This window comes from Girardinichthys multiradiatus, chromosome 12 (assembly GCF_021462225.1).
Source record: "Girardinichthys multiradiatus isolate DD_20200921_A chromosome 12, DD_fGirMul_XY1, whole genome shotgun sequence".
Taxonomy (NCBI): Eukaryota; Metazoa; Chordata; class Actinopteri; order Cyprinodontiformes; family Goodeidae; genus Girardinichthys; species Girardinichthys multiradiatus.
The window spans coordinates 22,667,371-22,692,366 of NC_061805.1; the positions used below are offsets into that span (position 1 = coordinate 22,667,371).

Sequence of the window (24,996 nt, forward strand, 5' to 3'; positions counted from 1 at the left end):
AAAACAAAACTGTTATATTTAGTTTGAAAAGGAGGAGGAAGAATCCTGCCCCCATTAGACACATGCTGTATATACATTTTTCATTTAAGTCAGTAGTTCTTCAGGTTTTCTGAAGGCCTTTCAGTTTTTGGTTTTTTTTATCCATTTCATGTACCTTAGCATGATAGCATATGGTGTAGTGTATGCATAAGAAATTTAGAGCATAAAGAGGATTATTGGTCCTAATAAAAAAAAAAAAAAATGCTCTAAAGCAGAAGAACAGTATTTGGAAAAAATCTGAGAAAGACTTGACTCAGAACTGCAGAGATGCTCTAGTTGGTCATCTACTGTATGTCTAGCACATGTCTTTGGGAATCACCTTGTTGGTGATGATATTCAATTTTACATTGTTATGAAAAAGTATTTGCCCCCTTAACACATTTTTCCTATTATTTTTGTCACACTTCATTGCTTCAGATCATCACAAAAATTATATCAGACATACATAGCTTGAGTAATTATATTATTTGTTAAGGAGGAAAAGCTATCCAAACCAAACTGGCCCTGTGTGAAGATAAAACTGTCCAACATTTGAATCATGAAGTATTTTTAAAATTTATTTTCAACAATTTTGAGTCAACAATGAGGAACAGACTGGGAGAAAATAACATCCATGGAAGTTCCAAGGACAGAACCACTGCTGACCATAAACAATGCAAAGCCCTGTCTTACATTTGGTTAAAAAAAAAAAAAAAAACATTCGGATGATTTTCCAAGACATCTGGGGAAATACTGGTCCTTCTCAAAATATTAGCATATTGTGATAAAGTTCATTATTTTCCATAATGTCATGATGAAAATTTAACATTCATATATTTTAGATTCATTGCACACTAACTGAAATATTTCAGGTCTTTTATTGTCTTAATATGGATGATTTTGGCATACAGCTCATGAAAACCCAAAATTCCTATCTCACAAAATTAGCATATCATTAAAAGGGTCTCTAAACGAGCTATGAACCTAATCATCTGAATCAACGAGTTAACTCTAAACACCTGCAAAAGATTCCTGAGGCCTTTAAAACTCCCAGCCTGGTTCATCACTCAAAACCCCAATCATGGGTAAGACTGCCGACCTGACTGCTGTCCAGAAGGCCACTATTGACACCCTCAAGCAAGAGGGTAAGACACAGAAAGAAATTTCTGAACGAATAGGCTGTTCCCAGAGTGCTGTATCAAGGCACCTCAGTGGGAAGTCTGTGGGAAGGAAAAAGTGTGGCAGAAAACGCTGCACAACGAGAAGAGGTGACCAGACCCTGAGGAAGATTGTGGAGAAGGGCCGATTCCAGACCTTGGGGGACCTGCGGAAGCAGTGGACTGAGTCTGGAATAGAAACATCCAGAGCCACCGTGCACAGGCGTGTGCAGGAAATGGGCTACAGGTGCCGCATTCCCCAGGTCAAGCCACTTTTGAACCAGAAACAGCGGCAGAAGCGCCTGACCTGGGCTACAGAGAAGCAGCACTGGACTGTTGCTCAGTGGTCCAAAGTACTTTTTTCATATGAAAGCAAATTCTGCATGTCATTCGGAAATCAAGGTGCCAGAGTCTGGAGGAAGACTGGGGAGAAGGAAATGCCAAAATGCCAGAAGTCCAGTGTCAAGTACCCACAGTCAGTGATGGTCTGGGGTGCCGTGTCAGCTGCTGGTGTTGGTCCACTGTGTTTTATCAAGGGCAGGGTCAATGCAGCTAGCTATCAGGAGATTTTGGAGCACTTCATGCTTCCATCTGCTGAAAAGCTTTATGGAGATGAAGATTTCATTTTTCAGCACGACCTGGCACCTGCTCACAGTGCCAAAACCACTGGTAAATGGTTTACTGACCATGGTATCACTGTGCTCAATTGGCCTGCCAACTCTCCTGACCTGAACCCCATAGAGAATCTGTGGGATATTGTGAAGAGAACGTTGAGAGACTCAAGACCCAACACTCTGGATGAGCTAAAGGCCGCTATCAAAGCATCCTGGGCCTCCATAAGACCTCAGCAGTGCCACAGGCTGATTGCCTCCATGCCACGCCGCATTGAAGCAGTCATTTCTGCCAAAGGATTCCCGACCAAGTATTGAGTGCATAACTGTACATAATTATTTGAAGGTTGACGTTTTTTGTATTAAAAACACTTTTCTTTTATTGGTCAGATGAAATATGCTAATTTTGTGAGATAGGAATTTTGGGTTTTCATGAGCTGTATGCCAAAATCATCCGTATTAAGACAATAAAAGACCTGAAATATTTCAGTTAGTGTGCAATGAATCTAAAATATATGAATGTTAAATTTTCATCATTACATTATGGAAAATAATGAACTTTATCACAATATGCTAATAGTTTGAGAAGGACCTGTATTTTGTGGAATGATGAGACAAAAGTGGAACTTTGTGGATGGGTATGTAAAACTAACAACATTTTAGAAAAAGAACATCATACATTCAGTCAAATGTGGTGGTAGTAGTATGATGGTCTGGGGCTGCTTTGCTTCTTCGGGTTCTGGATGATTTGCTGTTTTGATGGAACCATGACTGTTTGCCAAAAAATCCTAAAGCAGAGTGCCAGGCCATCAGTTTGTGACCTACGTTTCTTTGGTTATGCAGCGGGACAATGATTCCAAGCAAACCAGCAAGTCCACCATTGAAAGGCTCAAAAGAAACAATTTTGAGGCTTTGGAGCGGTCTAGTCAAAGTCTGGACTTGATAAAAACTATTTTGGGAATTGCATGAGTAAAATTTATCGGTGTGATGAAACCTGACTGAGACTCTGCTTACACAATTTGTCCATCGCGCTCTCCGTAGAGGAATCCCTCTCACGTGATTCATCTTGTGACAACCGGAAGCAGGAACAACAACATCAGCGTGAGGATGCTGCTACAGCTGTGACAGTTTAACTTTTTATTTAGATAAACAAACACAACGATGACTTCCATCATAAAGGAAACACAAAGGTGGGCTTGGTTCTGTTCGGTTCCGTCACAAATTAACCTTCAGTGGGCCAAAGTTAGCATGTAGCATCATAACCGGGCATTGTTTATGTGCCGTTATTTTACCTTCTCTTTACGCCTGGTCTTAAATCCATAAAAATATATATTCTTATGGACTCCTACGTGACCTATTTGTGCTACAGTCAGCATGTATTGTGGTCGACTGGATGCCTGTGTACTGAACTAAAGCCGACTTGAAGTGTTTTTTTAATATAAAAGTCTGTCAAAATGTATAAGTACTAAAAAGTTCCGTTTTAAACTTTATGTTCTCAAATGTGCTGAATCTGACAGACAGATTAGTTGTTGCCTGAACAAAACACGAGTAAGATGGGCGTTTATGATTGATGTCGAGTGAAAGTTCCTCAAATCAGGCTAAGTTTGAATGTCAGTTTAAATATAAAAACTATGTTTTTGCACTGTAAAGTACAGGAGTTAAATTGCTGGTAGTGTATTGATTTCTAGAACCCAACTTATATGTTTTTTAAGCAGTGCTAATATTTAAAAATCACAGCAGCTTGAGCCTAATATCAATACCTGATTTCTTTGATATTTTATTTAGCCGGTATATTTCTTTTCATCTTTTCAATTTTATGACAATTTTTTCTGGGTTCAAAAAATCTACAGTACAGACCAAAAATTTGGACACACCTCCTCATTCAAAGAGTTTTCTTTATTTTCATGACTATGAATATTGTAGCTTCACACTGAAGGCATCAAAACTATGAATTAACACATGAGGAATTATATACTGAACAAAAAAGCTGGTCCTCACACATAGGGTTTGGAAGAAGGCCCAGCAGAGACTGAACTTCCTGCTGAAACTCAAGAAGTAGAACTTTCCACATGTGCTGCTGGTCATCTTCTACACTGACAATATTCAGTCTGTCCTGTGTTCGTTCATCATTGTATGGTTTGGTTCATCCACAAGACAGGGCAGTTCCAAAAAGCAAAGAACAATTCGGTCTGCAGAGAGGATCATCAGGACTGACCTTCCCCCGATCGTGGACGTATACAAGTCTAGGGTCAGGAAAAGGCCAGCCAACATCTCTGCAGACCCCACACATCCTGGACGCAAATTGTTTAGACCTTTACCTTCAAGTTGGTGCTACAGAGGGCTATCCGCAAAAAGAATGAAAACGATGAACACCTTACAGCCAGAGTAGTCAGTTACTCTGCTGTGAAACAAAAATAAGCATATTTTCACTACCACAGCCTGTCTTTTTTGTTTTCTTTTATGTATGTATATTAAAACAATGGCTGCAGACTATATATATATATATATATATATATATATATATATATATATATATATATATGTATATATATTGTCTGCATTTTTGTTCAGTATATAATTCCACATGTGTTAATTCATAGTTTTGATGCCTTCAGTGTGAAGCTACAACATTCATAGTCATGAAGATAAAGAAAACTCTTTGAATGAGAAGGTGTGTCCAAACTTTTGGTCTGTACTGTATATGGTGGGGATAAACGAGCTGTTAGGAGCAACATCATTTTCTGCTTCTGTTCCTCCAGAGATCTGGTGGTGGAGACATTTCTTGTCACTCATGTGCATTATGTTCAGAGTTCTGCTCAACCCCCTACACACCTGAAGGAGAGAAAATGTCTCCTTACAGATGGGAACATCAGTGACCTGCAGTCGGTTAGAATGTATTGCTTTAAGTTACAGGTGATTGAAGGCTTATTATCATCAGAAGTAGTCATACTATAGGATATAAAAATGTATGCACGGCCATTATGATATTCTCACAGTATGACAGCCTTGAGGAAAAATACCATCAAATAATTTTGATGTAATAAAGATGTAAAACAAAGGTTTATTACATAATCTTATTGCTTTGATTTAACATAACTACCTGACCAGCTCATAGCATGCCAGCTGTAGTTTTGATGAACCATGTTTTGTTTTGGGTATTGGAAATATTTCCCAAAAGCTGATTTGGGGTTGTCTGTAAATATGAGAAAAATCATAGGAGCTTTCTTTCAGCCTGCTGACTGACAGTGCACACAACAGGCGGCGTTTGGTGAGTGCTGCACTTCTCTCTGTATCATGCAGCCAAAGAAACCACTACTCAGTCCAGCACTTTAAACCGTAGAAAAGTCTGAAGGAAAAATTGGATGGTCTTCCAAGTCGTAACATTTTCGAGCCTAGGTATATTTTTGATGCCGTTAACTGTCTTATCCCTAGCCTCACTCATAATTATGATGTTAGATACAGAGTGGAACCTAAAACCCATCATTGTTTGCTTGTAGCATTTACACCACGTATGGACAGCTGGCAGTTTGCTGAATAAACACTTTTATTACTTATTCAGATTAGGTTGTCTGTGTTTGTCTGACTCTGCTGTGATCTTTGACTTTAAGTAGTCCCAACGTAACCCAACGTTTTTTCTCTAAATTAGGAGTGTCCAAAGTATGGCCCAGGGGCCAGTTTTGGCCCCATGGAATTATATTGTGCATTTCCTGACTGCAATTTAGGAATAGTCCAAATTTGACCAGTACAGGTGGTTTATGCAGATCGCTTCTTTTTAAGCCTTTTTAAATGTTTAGGGAAAGATTTTTACTGACAAATCCAAATCTTGGTAGAATGGAAATTGTTAGGTAGAGCAAGTGTTTATCTTTTATTAACCACTAATTTTGATTTAATTGTAATTAATCGGAAAGTAGGATAATAAATGTCCAGCGACTTTTACTCAAAGGCAGCGTGACCCATATCCCTTTGTTGTTGCTGAAGATTGAAAAAATAAAATTTCTATGCCAAACAAAACAGAAAGCATTGGACTCAAAGAAATGAGGAAACTGTATGAATTTTTATTAATAAAGCAAACAAGCGAGACTTTTCAAATTTTTTGTGATCTGCAACAATTTACAGATCTCCTTTATAGAAAAGAGAAGGGGACATGTTTTCAATGTTTATAAAAAATGACTATACATTGATTTTAAATTTTTTTATAATGTACTTTCAACTTGCTTGTGGGAAAAATTTTGGACACCACTGCTTTAAATAGTTTCCTAACTGTAGCTATGAGACTGCATTTACCCAGAAAAAACAAGCTGTATACAATATACCAAACACCATGTGGTAACCATTTATAGAAGCTCTGTTCCAATGTAATGAATGTCCTGCAGTCTATCAGATATATTTACCAAAGAAGGCATAGAAATTTGATTGTCACTAACATTTTAAAATCTTCTGTTTTAAACAGCATTAAAGAAGCGGTGAATTTCATCAACACAATTGATGTGAACAAGTTCTCCAGGCTGCTGTCCCGCATCATACAAAAGCTTCACGTGAAGGTACACACACTCTCACACACACACACACACACACACACACACACACTGGACGGTACCATGTGAGCCAATCACAAGAACTGGAGGCTTTGGCAGCCAAGCTGATGACCATGGGGCATTAGTCAGAGTCTGCACTGATGAGTTTATACACATACCGGGGCCTTTAGGAGGAATGTGCTTTCAAGTGTTACCTGAAAATCACATGCTGTCTGCTTAGTTAGTAATGTAATGTACATTTTGCATACCTTTGCAGAAAATGCTTTGTTTTCTCCTATTATTTCCATGTGCTTTGTATGCTAATGGAGGGCAGTCTTATTCCTCTGTGTTTTGTTTTTATTTCTTATGGTGCAGTTTAAGTCTCTTTCGCAAGTCATTTGCTGTGTTGCACTTCTGAAAACCAATTTTGTTACAGGTTGTGAAATTTCCTCTTGGTAAATCATTTTAACCTTAACCTAATTCAACTTTGAACTTTGAATTCTTCCATCAGAGTCTGCTCATAAAAAGTGCTGAGCCCTAACACTGAGACATTGTTGTCAAACAGAAGGAAGCTTGTCAGATTTTTTTCCCCTCTGTCAAATTAGTAAATATTATTAGATTTTTCTCTTTAAGTGACCCCGCCACTGTTTTCTTTTCTCTGCAGGCGGAACGAACATTCAGTGAAGAAGAGGAACAAAAGCTCCAAGCTGCTCTGTCATTGGAAAAACATGCTCTTAACTTGGTCCTGGAAACAGCTGCCTTTATTCTGGAGCAGGTGGACCTCCTGAGAGACATTATCAGCATTTAATAGAATTTTCATCAGTATTGTAACACACTGTTATAATAACAGATTTACTTATTATTATTTTTGATTAACGATTACAAATAAAAAGAAAAAGGATCAATAGGGTTTCCCCCTAATTTGGATACTAAAAAAGCAGATGATCCAAGTTTCACAGAACAGACTTTTCGGTCCAGTTTTACGTAATGGACTTTTCTTATGTAGTTAATGATACCATCAAAAAGACATTCTGATGCAATCACACATTCATGCAAAACAGAAGAATAATATTGTGCACACTTGGCATGTAAGAGTTTGCAATGTGTATTTTTATATATAGGTAATGTTCAGAGTCTGTTTCTCCAGCAGGGGTCACTGTTGTATTGCGAATGACTGGATAAGACAATGTAGTGTTTTATTACATTGCTTCTATTTATACACTAGTTGTGATTATACAGTATGTAAGAAACAAGTCCTCCATCATCCTGCACAATTATCAGCAACCCTGGTAAACATTTGTAAAAAAGTTTTAAAATAAATTTCCCTTATGGCTGCTCTTTATTGCAATTCTCTAACAGTAATTACTTCCCTTAACATCTTCCTCACTGTGCGTGGTAGCAAGAGAAACATGGGTCCTGGATATATATGCGCACGTTTGGGCTAAAAGCTTTTCTCTGTAGCCATTTCCTGCTTTATGATGTTAACCTAAAATCTGACTCGAATAGCATTTTAGCTTGTCTTTCCCATTTTGAAGAGTGGCATGGAAAAATGCGTCCCTTTGTGACATTTTTATACATTTTTACCAGTACTGGGATTGAGTGGGTACCCTTAAAATAATTTCATTTTAATTTATTCTATCGTATTTTAAAATAGTTTATTTTTCTTTATTTAATTTTATGAATTAAATTAAATAAAATTAAATTCATGAATTAAATTAAATATTTTAATAACCTCTTTCTGTCCTCTCGTAGGCAGCGTATCATAACATAAAGCCGGCTGCTCTGCAGCAGCACCTTGAGGAGATCCATCTAAACTCAGATAAAGCTGAGGTGTTTTCTCAATCCTGGGCCTCTGCTGGACCTGAGCTGGTGGAGAAGCTGAAGCGAAACACCTTTGCCCCTAAGAAGGTAGGCCCAGATACAAGGTACAAGATTATTTTTAAAACAATTTATACACATGCTGAAAAACGTTTCTCACCAGCCTCTAAGCGTGCACAAAGATAAAATAATTACAAATAAAATGACGTAAAAGTACCAAATTATCACACCTATAACCCTAGTGCATTATCCATAATCGTCTCCTGTTGCCAGCTTTGAAAACAACATTGGAGTCTCAATAGTACAAATAATCTGCTACTGTCTGAATTGCTTGCCACTGTTTGTATCTCCTTACGAGTCTCACATGAGTTATAACATTAAATGTTAGGCTCCTTTCTCTCAAAGAGTGACACTTCAAACGGCCCTTCCCTTCAAGAGACAAGATCTAACACAGAGGAAATAAACAGCATGTAGACATTGAGCTGGAGTTGGTGCTGCTGTCACGCTTTCAGATGTCTCACCTGCCTCTGTCTCATAAGTCATCTCTCCCTCCCCCTTGAATTAGTGAGTTGAAGGCGGTGACAGCGACCGATTCTCTGGAGGCCATCTGCTGCAGCTGTGACTTGCTGTATATGTTTCCTCTTATGCACTGTTTAGTTAGAATTTAAAATAGCTCCTTGTCTTCAATAATTTGTTGGAATGTGTGTGATATTAAACATTATCTTTAGGTATAAGCATTGTTTAATGATGCTTTGTGATGAATTTATTTGCTACAAATTGGATACCTGTTTGTTAATCAAACAATAAAGTGTATCTGTTTTTGTTTTTTTCCTTCTTTTAATGTTCTTAAAAGGCTAAAATTTCCCAGTTCATACATGTGTTTTGGAGCCTTGTTACTGAAGATATCCTGTTGGTAAACTAAAATATTTCACCTTTAACTACAGGCCATTTTAAGTTATTTTTTTCCTTATATTATCATATTTTTAACAAAATGTGGAAATAAAACTCAGATTAATGCGTGGATTTGGGAGTTTCATTTCATGTTTTGAATGCATTTGTGTCACAGTCCATAAATTAAAGATTAACAAATGTACATAACTGTGAGAAATTGTTCATATTTGCAAATACAGTTGCAGAACCTCAACTAATATGAATAATGGCAATATTCAACCCTCCACGTTCAGATTTGTCACCTATTTTCAACTTTAACTCAGTTGAGTTCAGTTTCTCTATACAGCCCAAACTAATACCAGAGTCAGCTTAGGGTCTTAAGCTGTGAAGGTAAACAAGATCGTAGACTCCTGGAAGAACCAGACTTACGGAAAGCGGTCATTGACATTCTTGATGGAAGATCAGGATGAGACATATTATCATCAATGTGAAAATTCCCAATTGAAATGCTTGTTTTGCCAAATATAGCTCCATGCTATAACACAGAGTTGTAGCTTGGGTAATTTGTCCAAATCAGCTTATATGTTTAACTCACGTTGAATTTGTTATGTCTGTAAATTGATTTATTTCCATACCCTGGAATTAAATGGTTAAAATAATGATTTTGTGATGCGCCAGTCATGAATAATGTGGCAGTGGTATCCTCTAACTCACAGCTGTCCTCTGATCCTGCGGAAGGATCCCAACCAAATAAGTCACTCATAGTTTATTATCATGGCCTCCGTCTGAATCGTAAAACACTTACACGTTCAGCCTCGACTCAGTGCTGCTAATCTATCACGCTGCATCAGCTGACTGCTGACCCATCTCTGTTTAAATCAGCCAAACCAGGGCAGGGAGAGGCTGGGAATGCTGTGAGAAGGTTTTTGTATAACTTGCCTATCACATTGGGCTACTTCTAATATTTACTCTCTGAAAAGAAACGGAGTGAATGCCAGAGTTTTAACCTGAAGATGGTGGAAAATGCACCATACATGCAGAAATGTCTACACACCCTTGTTAAAATACTATGTTTCTTATATTGTAAAAAAAACTGTGACCATGATAACTTATTTCAAAACATTTTCTCTACACATAATGTGACATTTATCCTGTACAATTCAACTGAAAAATAAGTCTGTTAGAGGGAATTATACCTAATAAAAAGGTGAAAAGCCTGCTGTGCACACCCTTCATCTAATACTTTAACCCAGCTTTTGATTGCATGTCAGCTGTTTTATATATTTTCCCACTCTGGCTTTCAAAAGTTCTCCAGATCTATCAGATTGTGAAAAGAAAAGGTCATGTCCACAGACATCTTCAGGTAGTCCCACAGATCGTGTGTTGACTTATTTCTGAACAGTGGCTAGGTCTTTCCAAAACCTTCATTTTCTTCTGGTAAATGTATTCTTTTATAAATTGGATGCATGCTTGGAATCATGTGATGCTGAAAAAACAGTTCCTCTTCATCTTCAACTTTCTGAATGTTTTTTTATGAAAGTTTGGTACACTGCTTTGAGAATTTTTACTTGAGATGAGTGTAACTGTGTGTTACATTTTTGGTACCTGTTTTAGGACTATGGACGAGATTTAGCTTGTTATGCTAATTCCTGCATATTTGCATTAAGGTATACTGCCAATGTGTTGATTAATGTCCACTGTCCTAATTAAATAAATTAAACCTTTTAAACGTAATACTTTCATCCCCCTCAGTTTCAACTGAAAATTGTTACCATAGAGCATCTTACTTATCTTACAACTATTAAACTGAAGGGTGAGAATTATATGTTCATATTATAAACTGGCACCATTTGTATTTTTAAGCTGGACTTTGTCAGCTGGCAGCTGAACCTGCAGATGGCCCAGTCCAGCCAGGCCCGTCTGAAGTCGCCCAGTGCCGTCCTCCAGCTGGGGGTCCGTAATGAAGATTCCGAGGTATGAACACATAAACTCATCATCCACATGACCTCTCCGTTGTTGCTGTGCTTTGGTTATACTTAAATGCATCAACCTGCTTTTTATGCCAGTCAAGAATCATCTCCAGTGTGTCTGTTCTTCTTGTGAATTGATGGTAATCCCAAAGCTGTCTGTCTTGACCTAAGGAGGTCAACCTCTGGCTCCAAAGTAACTGTAGTGTAAAGAGCAGAAATCAGGGAGCTTGTTATCGGAAACTACCATGGTGTCTTTGTTCTCTTGAGAAACTCACTTTGTAGCTAAAAATGGACTATATGCTGTATATTTACTATGCTTGTCTGCCTTATGAAGGTCTTTAGCAATGATTAGTGTTTTTAATACTTGTAATGTCTTTGATACATGTATCTAAGCAAGTATCACAGTAATGCTAAGGGCTACATGTGAGAAAAAACTGCAGATGTAACATCATACAAAGACATTTTCATCCTGTTGGAATTATTTATTTCCTTTAAAAGTTCGTTTGTGTTTTTCAGTGGTAGGACCTTTTATTTCGCCTTCACATCTATCTGTTGTTCCTTCTGGGAGTTAAAAATAACACAACTAAATGGGAACTGAAGTTTTGTTGGCACATTTAATTGGAATCTTTTCTTCACACTCAATGCTTTGATTGATTTAACAATCTCAAATACTTGTCATGGTGCTGTTAATACTCAAACAAACAGTTCAAATGTATTCTGAAGTCTGTGAATGGTTCACAGGGCCATTGTTTGATGTCATGGATGCTGAAATCTTTAGTTAGGTTTAGCCTCGACCCGGCTGGTCTGATTGTCCTCTGAGTCTGGATGCTGTTGTTCCAGCTGAATAGTTAAGTGTTTTTCTTGCTCGCTTCTTTGGATTCTGCCCCAAGACAATGCTGGCTTAGCCTAAACTTGTAATAAGGCATGACATATTTACATTTTTGCCGTCCTTAAAAGGAACCTCAAGGCGAAAATGATAAATCTTTAATGTTTGTCTCTATGAAAGAAGATTTTTTTAACCTATACTTTGGACTGGATTCTACTGTTTTTCTTTAGGTTTTGAAATAAAGCACTAATTTATTTAAATCCACTTACACTTTTCCTCTTGTTGGTGGAAAAAATCTGTTTGGGCTAAAAACAAGCCCTGCCAAAAGGAGAAAACCTCAGAGACGCTCCTCCTTTGCCAGCCTGTAGGGGGCACTGTTGTTTCATAGGTTTGAAAGGATCTTCCTTAAAAGCACAGAAGCATCTGAGATGTATAGGACTCATCTGACTGAGATGATGCAAGTGTATTTTCTACACTGATTTATTTTTTTCAAAAATTTGACTTCCGCTTTCTGTTCTCTAAATAGAGCATCTTTTTAACTCCTACTTAAAATTTCTCTTTGCAACTTCTGGTTTGGGAAAGTATTCCAACGACAGAAACTCAGCTGCAAGTGTGTAACAGTGATTACCGCACAGGTTAGACACCCTGGCTGCTGCAAATTGTCTAAAAGAGAGGGGGAGCTGCTAATTGGAGAACACTGAAAATTAAAAGGTGACGAGAAAAGATGTGGTGAGACATACAAGAGAAAGAGGATGTGAAAACTTGGAAAACAGTAAAGGTTATAAAATAGTGAAGATGTAGTGGATGAAGGAGCGGAAGGCAAGACTAGTGCTCTAGATTTTATTGATTTCTGTGGAAGCTAAGTGGAGAGTTAGAGACTCCTGCATCTAACCAGCCTCCTACTTTATTAGAACTCTCCCCGAAGAGCAGAGGAGGAGGAGAACTGTCAGAGCATCTCATATCTCTTTCCTCCAATCAATTTGTGCCACGCAACAGTAGTGGAGTATATAAGGTGTTAGAAACAACACGGAACTAAAATGACTGTTTCGTATAATCTGCTCTGCCTTTAAAATACAGTGCCTTGCAAAATATTTTTCACACTTTTTACAAATAAAATGGGAAAAGTGTGATGCGCACTTGCATTAAACCTACTTTACTATGATACCACCAAAAAATGTGTCATCTAATTAGTTAATGGAGTCCACCTGTGTGTAATTTAATCTCAGTAGAAATCCAGCTGTACTGTGAAGCCCTCAGAGGTTTGTTAGAAGACATTAGTGAACCAACAGCATCATGAAGACCAAGGAACACAGCCGACAGGTCAGGGATGGAGTTGTGGAGAAATTTAAAGAAGAGTCAGGTTATAAAATGTATCCTAAGCCTTAGATGTCTCTTAGAACACTTTTCAGTTCATAAAAAGCTTATGACAGAGCTGCAAATTTCTAAGACATGGTCGTCCGCCTAAATTGACAAGACAGGCATGGCGAACTTTAATTAATCTAATTAAAATGCATGTCCTCCGGAGTTACCAATTTAACTGTGGAAGAACTGCAGCAATCCTCAGCTCAGGTGGGAAAATCAGTGGACATGACAACTTTTAGTTGTGCACAGCACAAATCTTGTCTTTATGAAAGAAAAAATTACTGTAGGGGACTCAAGAGACATGTGACAGTAGGTGATTTGGTCAGATGACCGTGGAATTGACCATTTTGACCTACATGTAAAAAGGTGTGTGTGATAGAAAACCTACCCTGCACACCACTCTGTATTCATCATCTCCACTGAGAACCATGGTGGTAGAAGCATCATCCTGTGGTATGCTTTTTCGGCCGGAAAGGGGAAGCTGGTCAGAGCTGATAGGAAGATTGATGGTGCTAAATATGGGGAGAGTACTTGAAGAAAGCCAGTTAGTGTCATTATCTGCCTGTATTTGGGGTTTTGAGTTTGAGTTCTGTTTGCCATTGCTCCTTCCTCACATCATAGGCGCTGTCGTTACCTGCCTCCTACGTCCACAGCCGCTGCCGAGCTCTCCACGTCTGCAGCAAAGCCTTCTGGTCCACACTTAGATCAGTTGGACAGCAAAATTCTGGACCGTATAGACAAGGCTTTGAAACTGGGTCGGGTCCTCACAACTCTAATTCAGCGGCTACTCGAGACCGGCAGTTCACCCTGGAGGTGATTGGACCTAGCCAATCGTCTGAAGTCCCCAGCCAAGGAATGGGGAAGTCCACGTCTTCAAGACAGACTCACCGGATTGCTTGATAATGTTGAGGTAGCATGTCAGAAGGCTCTGGCTGAAATCATCCCTCCTGTCTTCAAGGGTCTGGACACTTCCAGGTTCATCCTCACCAGGCCTCCAGAGCAATGCAGGGAAGCCTACCTTGTGTCTTCAATGCACTGCTGATGGGTCAACCTCAACCTCCAAGATTTTAGCTCCTGCCACTGAAGGTCAGCTCGACACTTTAGCTTCTGTGACTGAGGGTCAGCTCAATGCTTCAGCCCCGGTCACTGAGGGTCAGTTTGATGCTTTAGTGACACTTCAGCTCGATTTAGCAACGATTCAACTCCAGTCACTGAGGGTCCTGTCTCGAAGAGTCAGCCCGACGCCGCAGCTTCAGCTCCTGCCTGCGAAGGTCAGCCATAAGCTTCAGCCTCTGCTCAGGTCTCTGAGGGTCAGCATGATGCTGTAGCTTCAGCTCCTTCCACTGAGCGTCAGCGCTGTGTTTCAGGTTCTTCTGTCAAGCCATCATCTTCACCATCATCACCGTCATTTCCTGCTCCTGATTTGGAGGGAATTGAGGACAAATTGCCTCTATCTCCAGAGTCTACCGAGCTCCTCCGTGGGTTCAAGTCTCTCGCCTAAGCTTGCGACTGACCTCCAGACAGGGTTCCTAGAAGGTCCTCTATGCTCTGTGGCCGGCCTCCAGACCTCCTTCTCAGCTACAGTCAACCTCCAAGGTGGGGCATGGCAGGAGAGGCAGAGAGGAGAGATGATGCTACCTGGATTGGTAAAGCTCCAAATTTTGCATGAAGACGTTAAAATTTTAGGCTTATGATAAACTTTTTGTCTCAGTCATGGCAATGACGAGAGACTTAAAAATTGAAGTTCACAGGTGCTCTCCATCCAATCTGACAATAATTTGCTAAGAAGAAAGGGACTCTAGATGTACAAATCTGGTAGGGACAGTTTAGCATTTATAGCTTTGCAATACCCTAGTTGTCCATTTGCTAACATTAAAACATAGATTTAAAACAGTCTGAGTGGGTTTTTGCATGGCCCTGTATGTTGGCTATGATTCCATACTGAAATTATTCATCCATGTTCTTTGCAACCATCATTACGGCATCCCATCAATAAAAGCTGTTCTCTTCCTAATTTAGATATTGACTAACTATAGTGAGAAGCCTCTATTTCTTAAATTATGAATTTCAGATCATCTGCTGTGCACGTCCTCGCAATCACGTTCAATGTTTTAAGAGGGAGGTTGTTTAAATATGCTCTTGAAGACTGATGAAAGAAATCATTTAGTGCAGGTGGGAAGTAAGACCTGTTGCATGGTTTATTCCAAGAACAAGAAATCTGAGTTTATTTTTACTAAGCAACCTTGATAAAGAGTCTGACGTGAGCAGTGGAGGTATAGGATCCAGGGGATGGTTAAAGGAGGGGTAAACCAACAGAGGAAAATGATGGATTGATAACAGTGAGATCACTGTGAGGGGAAAAAAAGATGAATGTGAAGCAAGTGAGAATTTGCTAAAGTCTTTCCTCCAGTTTCCCTTCGGGTACATGAAGTGCTTATGGTAATACCAGATGTCTACATGGAAAGCCTCAGGGAGTTCGCTTTTCTTAGCTCTTAATGGTATGCAGAGTTTCCTTTTCATCAACATCCAACAACAAACACAAATTTGTTGTTTTATCTGTGTTTCAACAGGGTTTTGCTGCATCATAATACAGACTGCAAAAACCTTGATTTGATTTTTTTTTTTTTTATCACAAACACCTTGTTATTAAAGTTTCTGACTAATATCCGTTGTCAGTTTAGATTTGTTTTTAGATGGAGGCTACTGTGCTGGAAAACAAACAGCTAAAACCACTGTTGGCTTTCTGCATTTATGTAGTGCATGTATATTTCATTTCTTGAAAGTCTAGTATAATTTTGTGCCTTTATATGCATGTAGTCCTTCCTTTAAATGTTCAAGAATATGCATAAAAAAGGAGGATGACATTTCGGCTCCTTAAACTCTGAGGCCAATTTTCTCAACTGAAAAAAGCTGGACTATTCTCTTCAAAGTCTTTCTCTGTCCGAAGCAAAGTAGTTCAAGTATCTTGTCTTGTTCATGATAGTAAGATGGAATGGAAGATGGGTAGACAGATTGGGGCCTCGTCTGAAGTATTGCAAGTGCTGCTCTGGTCTGTTTGTGGTGAAACAAGAGCTGAACCAAAAAGCAAATCTCTTGGTTTACCAGTCAATCTGCTTCCCACTTCTTGCCTGTGGTCATGAAATATGGTTCATTGCCAAAAGTACAAAGCAATTAAGGTGAGGGGAAGACCTCAGTCATGTAGAGGAGCTCAGAGTAGAGTTTCTGGTCCTCCATTGAATAGAGTCAGCTGAGGCGGTTTGGACATTTGATCAGGATGCTTCTTGGGTGCCTTTGTTTAGAAGTTTTCCAAGAATGTCTCATTGTGAGAAGACCTCAAGGCAGAAATGCCTCCTGCCTTGGGGATGTCTTAGAATCCCCCAGACTCCAGAACTAGTTGGAGATTATTGCTGGCATGAAGTATATCAAAGTTTGCCTCCTTCACCTATTACCTTGTTACCTGACCTTGGATCAGCGAAAGGCGATTAATGAACTTTTATTTCTTTATTTTTGCAAACAATAAGTGCAAAGATCAATTTACCAAAATACTCGAAAGACAAGCAGCTCAAGCAATAGAAAAGATTATCAACATTTTTATAATTAAACTTAGACTAAAATGCATTCAAGCCGCTGGTATTAATGGGCAAGATCCATGTACTAATACATCCTTCTCCAGCCATTGATATAGAAATTATCCTTTGTTAAAATTAATATTTACATTTTGTTTTCTAGAAAATCGTCTCTTTGTTACCTTAGAGTCATCTGGGTGACATGTTGTTGATTTTTGGACCCCCCCCCCCCTTTTTTTTTTCTTTATCTGCTCCCTTTGGCATTTTATTTCTTATTGAATAACACACCTTTATTTACTTTTGATGCATGAGGGCAAGACATCTTACACAGTACTCTTTTTTTAAATATTAAATGTTAAAGCAGAAATGGCACCAAATCTTCTGAAATTGAATGAAACCCCAACCTCTATGACCTCATACTAGAGTTTGGAATAAACCTGTTTTTCACATCACACTTAGCACATTTTAAAAACCACGTTTATCCCCTTGCTTTTAAACCCAAATATTTGTTGTAGATGTTAGTTTTTTGTCTGATGTGATTTTTGAGCTGTACAGCACCTACTGTTTCATCCATCCTTTTTCTAAACCCGCATAATGTGTTGGGTTGTGCCTGTTTCCAGTGGTCAGGGTTCGCTGCTATTGTTTTTAAATGTGCTTTTTAAATGCGTTTGATTTGACAAAAATAAAATTGGCAGTATGAACTCTCCATTTGCCTGATTTCCAATTTTTGCATTCTCCCTTGAGTGTTTAGCTGCATTTAAAGGCAGCAAACTGGCTTCTTGCTATTGTTGTGTTAGGAACAGCACTGGATTCTGGGACTCTTAGGAAAGTTTCATGGTGGCAATATTGAGCCATGATATCTGCTAATATATATATATATAAAAAAAACATCAGATGAAAGTGTTACAAGATTATTTATTTGTTTTCATTAATTCTGAGAAATGTCCTTTTAGGGTTCTCTACCATTAAAATTTGCCTTGCAGAGCCAATTAAAGGTTAAATTGTCATTGTAAAGATCAATGTGTTAGTTAAGTTGAAAAGAGAACTAACTGTACTCACCATTCAGCTGCACTACTGGTGGATAGTTTTGTAGAAACTGAATAAGGATCTTAAAGGATATTAAAAAGATTTTAGCATGCCACAAGTGCATTGTGACATGTTAAATCTTCTCGGGACAATAGTTTTAGTTGGTTTTTTTAACAATGTGGAGGAAAAGTTGTTACGTTAGCACAGGTTGATCCCAACAGGTCTCTCACAAATTCATATTTCCTACATCTCGAAGACAAATATTACATAACAAATATATATATAGGCTTGAAGACAAAAATCTATGAAGTGTGTTGCAAAAGGAGAATTATAAAAAAACAAAACTGTTTCTCTGTGGTCATGCTCAGAGCTGCAGTTTTTTTATTCCGTTTTTTATTAACAGTTGCAAAGAAGGCTTTCGCTTTGGTGAGTCTGAAAGTTAAAAATTACTCATTACGATTGTATCCCTTCTCGCTTTATAGTGAGCATCTGGTCAAAAATGACAAGACTATTGTGACATTTATTCCACAGACCATCCACTTACAAAGTAACCATGGCAGATTTTAATATTTATTTATTTTGTACATGCTAGCCCACAAAGGCTTACTGAACCAACGAGCTAATATAATTTCTACATGCTGTCAGAGGCCTCAATGGTGTTTTTTAGTTATTAGCTTCAGACAGACTTAATGGCAAATGAAAACACAAATGCTGGCTTTTTTTTCCATTAATCTGGTGATACAATCTTCATACTTGCTTGTCTTTTTGATGGAATAAACACTACACTCACACACAACACCCACTAAACATATTGGCAGCCCTGGCAAAGGTGTGTAAAAAGCCATAAAATAAGTCATTATTTTTTGAAGTTGCATAATATCACACAGAAAACAATCCACAATTTATTTTGAGTATATTTACTCTTCATAATGAGAAAGACAAGAGAGCATGCCTTGCAGTCAGGTTACAGCTATTAGAAAACAGCTAATTTATCCATATCTTCAGCCAGGTCTATAATTAAATAGTAAGGAACAACTGGAATTTTAACAAACACTTCTGGATTAGTACCTAAAGTGATGATAAAGGGGCATAAAAAAATCTCCAAACTTTATTTTACTGAAGCCAAGAGTGGCATTGTGGGGCAACCAAGTCTCCATAACAACCATCAGACACTATCTAAATGGCGACTGCTTGATTGGGAGGCATGCAACGAAAAGCTATTTTCTGTTCTAACATCACAAACATAATCCTGTGGAGTTTACTAAATGATACAGAGACATTAGCTGAAAACCGACTGAGCTTTTCAGTAGAAAACACTCCCAGTGGGTCAGGCGTGAACAGACACAAGCTCTTTAAAGAATCATGGTGGTTATGATGACCGAGGATGCTTGCCCTTCATGGCTACAAGTTCATGCTGTTTATATATTCAATAGAACTCTCCTAAAACCAGACATAAAACTAAACCACAGTTATACAGTAACATGAAGGCATTACATGATCAAATGCTTTTATTTGGAAAAAAAAAACAAAAAACACAATTATAATGCCGATGACATAGATTATAGATGTAATCACTTTGCCATAAACATTTATTTTGAGACATTGACACGCGGAGAACGAAAGAACACAGGTGAGACTCACTGTGTTTTAAAATGAAAATTATCTGTTTCATGCATTCATGACAATGATTTGCAAATTATTTCAGCTAAATATCAACAATTAAATTCCATTTCAGTCATAATTATAGTATGTGACAGCTGAAACAGTAGGTTGTTTTTAAAGATCATATTTACGGCTCTATTATTGCTTTTTCTCTTTTGTAAACTGAAGAAGCACCAAGGATTTCTAGTTAGTACTAGATGTGTTTTACACACGACAACAATCTCGTTTTTTCTCCATAGGTCTGAATTAAGGAGCAGGGTTGCAAGACTGAAGTATTTTCTTTTAAAGAGTACCTACATGCCTCGTTAAAATTTTCCGAAACATCCCAGGATGTGTTTAAGGCCTAATGAGTCCGAAATGTCTGGGCCATATTTCTAAAGGTTATTCTCTCACAAAAACAATGCAGCACAACACCAAAGTCACACAAGAGGATTATCTTTGTTGCAATTTTGTTTTTGTTTTCATATGACAATACAACAAAATACATCAGAGATATTTAATTGAACCCACAAAATAACTCTGCTGTCATCAAGTGGTTAAACATGTAATTTCATGAAAAATTTTATTTAATAAAATTTTTATACATTATTCATAAATATTGTTTGATAGGGATTCGTTTGGACTAAGGGACCTAAGGTTGCAGCTTTTAACCGTGATCCAAAACAATTACCTTTGGAAAATTCCATGCCATTAGAATTAAAAACCCACAAATAAAGGTGCAGAAGAGAAGACACGACTCTGGATGTACTAGAGAAAGTGAAATAAGAAGTTCTAAGATTAAAATTATAAAGTTTTCCAGTCTAAGATTACAGTACTGGGCTAAAAGAAGACTTTATTTTAAAGATTTTTACAGATTTCTATCAGGATTGCTAATTGTGTAGAGTGTGCTGTGATTGATGCATTTCTTCTTTCCCTCTTAATACTTGGAAATTTTGTTCAACTGACAAGTTGGTTTTATATATACAACCCAGTATTGCAACTGACACTTTGCCTAAGGGGGGTTTACAATTCCTTCAGCAGTTAATACCCTCTATCTTAAGATCCTGGGTGTTGATAAGGTTTATTCAGACCTTATCCTTAACATGAGGGAAAAGAAGTAAAGATTTCAGAGCAGCAACCAAGAAGGAATCCACCAGGCATGGAAAAAGCTGTAGATGTTGTCTATACTTAGAATGAACATTTAGGATAATATGATCCTGCTGAATGTCGGCAAACTCCCAGGTGTTGTGAAATAGATAGGACTTATAGTAAGCCACATCATTTCCACTCCACTGTGATGAGTTCGGGGAGAAAACAGATGACACAAATCCATGGGGCTCAAAACGCAAGAACACTGTCTCATACATTGAGGAATCAGAAAGAAGCAGACATGCTGAAACCCTCATCAGGATGTTTTGTCAAGCTCTGCTGCAGAAGAATTTCAGACAGAGAATGAATTGTTTCTGGAATAAAATAGATGGTAGATTCCAAAACTGTCTTCATTTAAAAACTTAAATCTGCTTTACCTGTTTTTTTTTACTGTTTATTGGACAATATAAGAAATTTGTAGGTTATAATGGTGTTAAAACATTCAATAAAGGTGGCTTCTGTCACAGATTGGATATATTTCAGATTTATATATTGCATAATTAATTTATTCCAAATGTCATGAATGCTGAGGCCCTATTACCTTTGTGCACAGGACGATAAACGTATGATTTTGACTCTGTCTATTTTGACCAATATAGTTTCTGCCTTTGCACAGCATAATTTCCTTAAAGTTTGTCCCTTAACTGAATATATTTGGTCGGTGCTCCTTTTGCTACTGCTTCAGCATGGCATGGAGGAGATGCATCTATAGCACTGCTGCAGTGTTAAGGGAGGCCAGGTTGCTTTAAAGCTGCAGTTGGTAACTTTTGTAAAAATGTATTTTTCACATATTTCTTGAAACTGTCACTTTGTCCTGACAGTACAATATGAGACAGGTGATCTGTGAAAAAATCAAGCCCCTCTGGCTTCTGCCAGTGGTCCTACTGCCATTTGCTGAAATACAATGCACCTGGTCAGAAACAACCAATCAAAGCCAGGAGGAATGTCTTAGCGGTGTCAATCACGCTCGTTTATGCGCTGCTCGAATCCCTCCCCTGCACAGCGCGGGCCGTCATCGTTCAAGCTAAAGATTGCTGGTGTGCTGCAGCAGTGCTAATGGCAGAGAAACAACCTAAAGTTACAGGAAAACTGGTTACAGTAAAACTGGCAATTTCTTGATTGGCACCTGTTCAGAAAACAAAGACAGGTAAACAGAACAAGACCGATGATGAAAAGCATGTTGCGCGTTCACGGCAGGCTTGGCTGTGGGAGAAGAGCTGTGGAGGGAGGACTGTAGCACAGCAGAGAGCAATGGGGAGGGACCTGTAAGGACCTGTAAGGGACCCTGTAAGTCCAGGGTTTTCTCAGAACTCCCTACAACAGCTTTAATAGCATCCTCAAGCTGCTCATATGAATTGTTGGGTCTGGTGTCTTTCATTTCGTGTTAGAATTACCCCATAGATTGTCTATGAAGTTTGGGTCAGGCCAGTGTGATGATACAAGTGTACTAACACAAGGAATGCAACAGTTTTAGCCCATGTGCTGAAGTTATGTATGTGCATGATGGCACTGACTCACTTTGTAAAACTTTCTCAAACATTTGTATGAGCTTCATAGTCTTGTCGAGGCTGGGGTTTTTCCACCATTTTCTACCAAATCTTTTCTTTCCACTCAACTTTGCAATATTATTTTTGGATGCTGCACTCCGTGAATAGGCATCTGCTTTAGCAGAGACCCTTTTGTGACTCCACCATCCCTGTAGAGGGTAAGGATGATTGTATAGGTCATACCATATTTCATTTTCTAATTTCTGAGAAACAAAATTTTGGGTTTTGTAAAAAAAAAAAAAAAGCTGTAAAAAAAAACACCCAAAAACCTTTACACTTAACAGAAAAACATTTTCAAAATATATCACTGTGTAATGAATCTATTTGAAGTTTAGCTTTTTGAGCTGAATTGTTTAATCTAACTTTTTTGATTAAAATGTTACATTAACAATGTTTATACAGTGCTGTAACGAATGTCAAACTTTCTGATTTACATTTCTTGTAGAACCTGAAATAAGGTAGAAATTAGTTTGTCTGTCCACCTTCTGTCCTGATGTGATACTGCACTAGTTTAGCAAACTTTCAGTAAAATATTCACTTTAAGGACAGCTCCTGGAGCTCTCTTTTCTGATTTCTCAGTAGCTGAGTAGTTGTTAGCAACACAGAAGCTGAGCAGTAAATTGTTCTCATTCAAACACAGGTGCCTCCATGTTTTTTTCTTTCAGATCTGTTGAGAGTTGCAGCATTGTAGTGTTGTGTTATTTCACCTCAGTTCAAGCACTCACTGGCTTCTTCTTTTTATTCATCCCAGCATACAAATCACAATGCAGTTATTTTGTTTGGAATATATTTATATAGTTGAAACAGGATATTTACATACACTGTATAAGAACACACAAGAAACTTTTTGTGTTTTAGGATTACCAAAATTATTTATCTTTGCTAAATGCTAGATTAGATGTTTTAGTAATACTTTCTTTCATTTCGGAAGTTTACATACATCCCCTAGTATTAGGTAAAATTACAGTTTTACCTTAAGTCATTTCTGACTTTGCTGTGTCCCAGATAATTATCCCAGTGGATTATTTTATACATGAAAAAACATATATAAAACATTCTTGAGGCAGGGCTTCAAGCCATAACTCCAGCCGTCAGTGAGTTATTGAAACACAACAAGGTTCCATGCCGAGTATAGAGAGGTCTAGTGGAGCGGAGCAGGCAATATAAAAGGTCACATGTGTGGGGCATCCTCAAACAGAAGGTGGAGGAACACAAGGTCTCTAACATACATCATCTTCATGATGTTGTCATGAAGGGGAAGACGATTTCAGCGGCTACCTGTGAAGCTCTAGTGAACTCCATGCCAAAGAAAGTTAAAGCTCTGCTGGAACATAATGGTGGCCACTCAAAATATTGACATTTTGGGCACAATTTGAACATTTTCACTTAGGGGTGTACTCACTCTTGTAGTCAGAGGTTTAGACATTAATAGCTGTGTGTTAAGTTATTTTAAGGGGACAGGAAAGTTACACTCTATAAGAAGCTGTCCACTTACTACATTATATCTAAGTGTCATATCTTCAGTGTTGTCCCATGAAAAGGTGTAAGAACATTTTTACCATAATGTGAAGGGGGGAAATCACTTTTGTGAGATACTATAATATCAGACGGTGAGCAAAAATGGCAATGTATCTTTCTATACAGTGTATGTACAATTTGGTGTGAAATGTATCAGATCATTTGCTGTTTTGAGATTTGGGTGTTTTGAGTTTTCCCTTTACATAGTCTGAATTATACCACAGACTAAGTTGCAGAAACCTGCTTATTGTTTTTGTAATCAAAGCATCAAACATTAAAAGACTTCTGATACTGTTTTTGTCCTTTATTGTTGCTTACATCATGAGTGCTGTAATCATGGAAGAAAGGAAGCCCTTTGTTCAAAAGCAAATATCAACCCAAAGTCTCACACACTCAGTGCACAGTTTGAGCCCTCCAAGTGAAGCCTGTGACTTTACTTATTAACGCTGCATGCAGTGGAGTGCAATTAAGCGTAGCCTTTTTTAACTTTGTACAAGGAGGTGCTGTGATCAGAAGCCCCCCAGAACATCCCTCCTTGCCTCACGTGTCTCTGTCAAACCAGCACAACTTTGATCGGGACTCAAAGCCTTTCGCTCTGCTGATGAGTTACGTAAAGCACCATTCCTGCCTCCCACACTCTGCCGGCACGTAGACCCCTGAATACGAATGCGCTGAGATCCAACCCTTTTTCCTTTTACTGTTTCAGGGATTACATGACCCAATCAATATATTGGAGAGGCTCGGATGTAAATAGCACCGAGTTCAGATCGGTCTCTCTGAGCCACCCAACAGCCTAGAGGCACAAAAGCAGCTTTGTGTCGGCTTCTACTTGTCTTGCTCTACATGTCCCAGGATGTTTTGTGGCTTTGTGCGCACATCTTTTTAAAGGTCTCTCTCCATCTCTCTCCGTCTCTTTATCCATCTCTCCCTCGGCCATCTACTTTCCCACTGGTGATTTGTTTTTTGTTTTTTTCTCCTGTGGGATTTGGGATCCCATTCATAGAGTACACATTGTTCAGCTCTTATCCATTCCAACGGATGGGCCCCGGCAGGCAGAATGGGTGACTATGGGCGCCCTCTTTACTCTCCCCACTGCCACCCCACACTGTGCTCCTTGCCATACGATGATGTCATGACTCTTATTCGCTCCAGGGGTACCCATTGGTTTTTCTCTGCCTATTAAACACTCCCTATATCTCCCCTTTACACCCACACCCCACCAAACCTCAATCCTGCACTCCTTTTTTCTTCAGCCAGTCACTTTCTCAAATTCTTTAGCCTTTCAATAGGCGCCTGGGGGATTTGGGGATGTTTGGATGTTGTTTAGCACACCCACGGTACATGCTTGACATCCAGATAGGAGAGTCATCAATGCTGCCAAA

The 24,996-nt window shown here is 38.5% G+C and overlaps 1 protein-coding gene across 3 annotated transcripts in view; it reads left to right on the forward strand.

Annotated features, from left to right (window-relative positions):
* Positions 1–2,832: 2,832 nt before the first annotated feature.
* commd10 (COMM domain containing 10) overlaps positions 2,833–24,996 on the forward strand; it is a 100,561-nt gene continuing 78,397 nt past the window's right edge. Inside the window, exons 1-6 of one of the 3 annotated variants that reach the window (XM_047380282.1) lie at positions 2,859–2,976; positions 4,546–4,699; positions 6,237–6,327; positions 6,965–7,075; positions 8,053–8,208; positions 10,873–10,983. In XM_047380282.1, coding sequence (XP_047236238.1) covers positions 4,647–4,699; positions 6,237–6,327; positions 6,965–7,075; positions 8,053–8,208; positions 10,873–10,983 — 522 coding nt within the window. In that variant the 5' untranslated portion in view covers positions 2,859–2,976; positions 4,546–4,646. Of the gene's footprint in view, positions 2,977–4,545; positions 4,700–6,236; positions 6,328–6,964; positions 7,076–8,052; positions 8,209–8,523; positions 9,142–10,872; positions 10,984–24,996 lie in introns of those variants that run through there. The other 2 variants (XM_047380284.1, XM_047380283.1) reach the window with 2 other exon arrangements.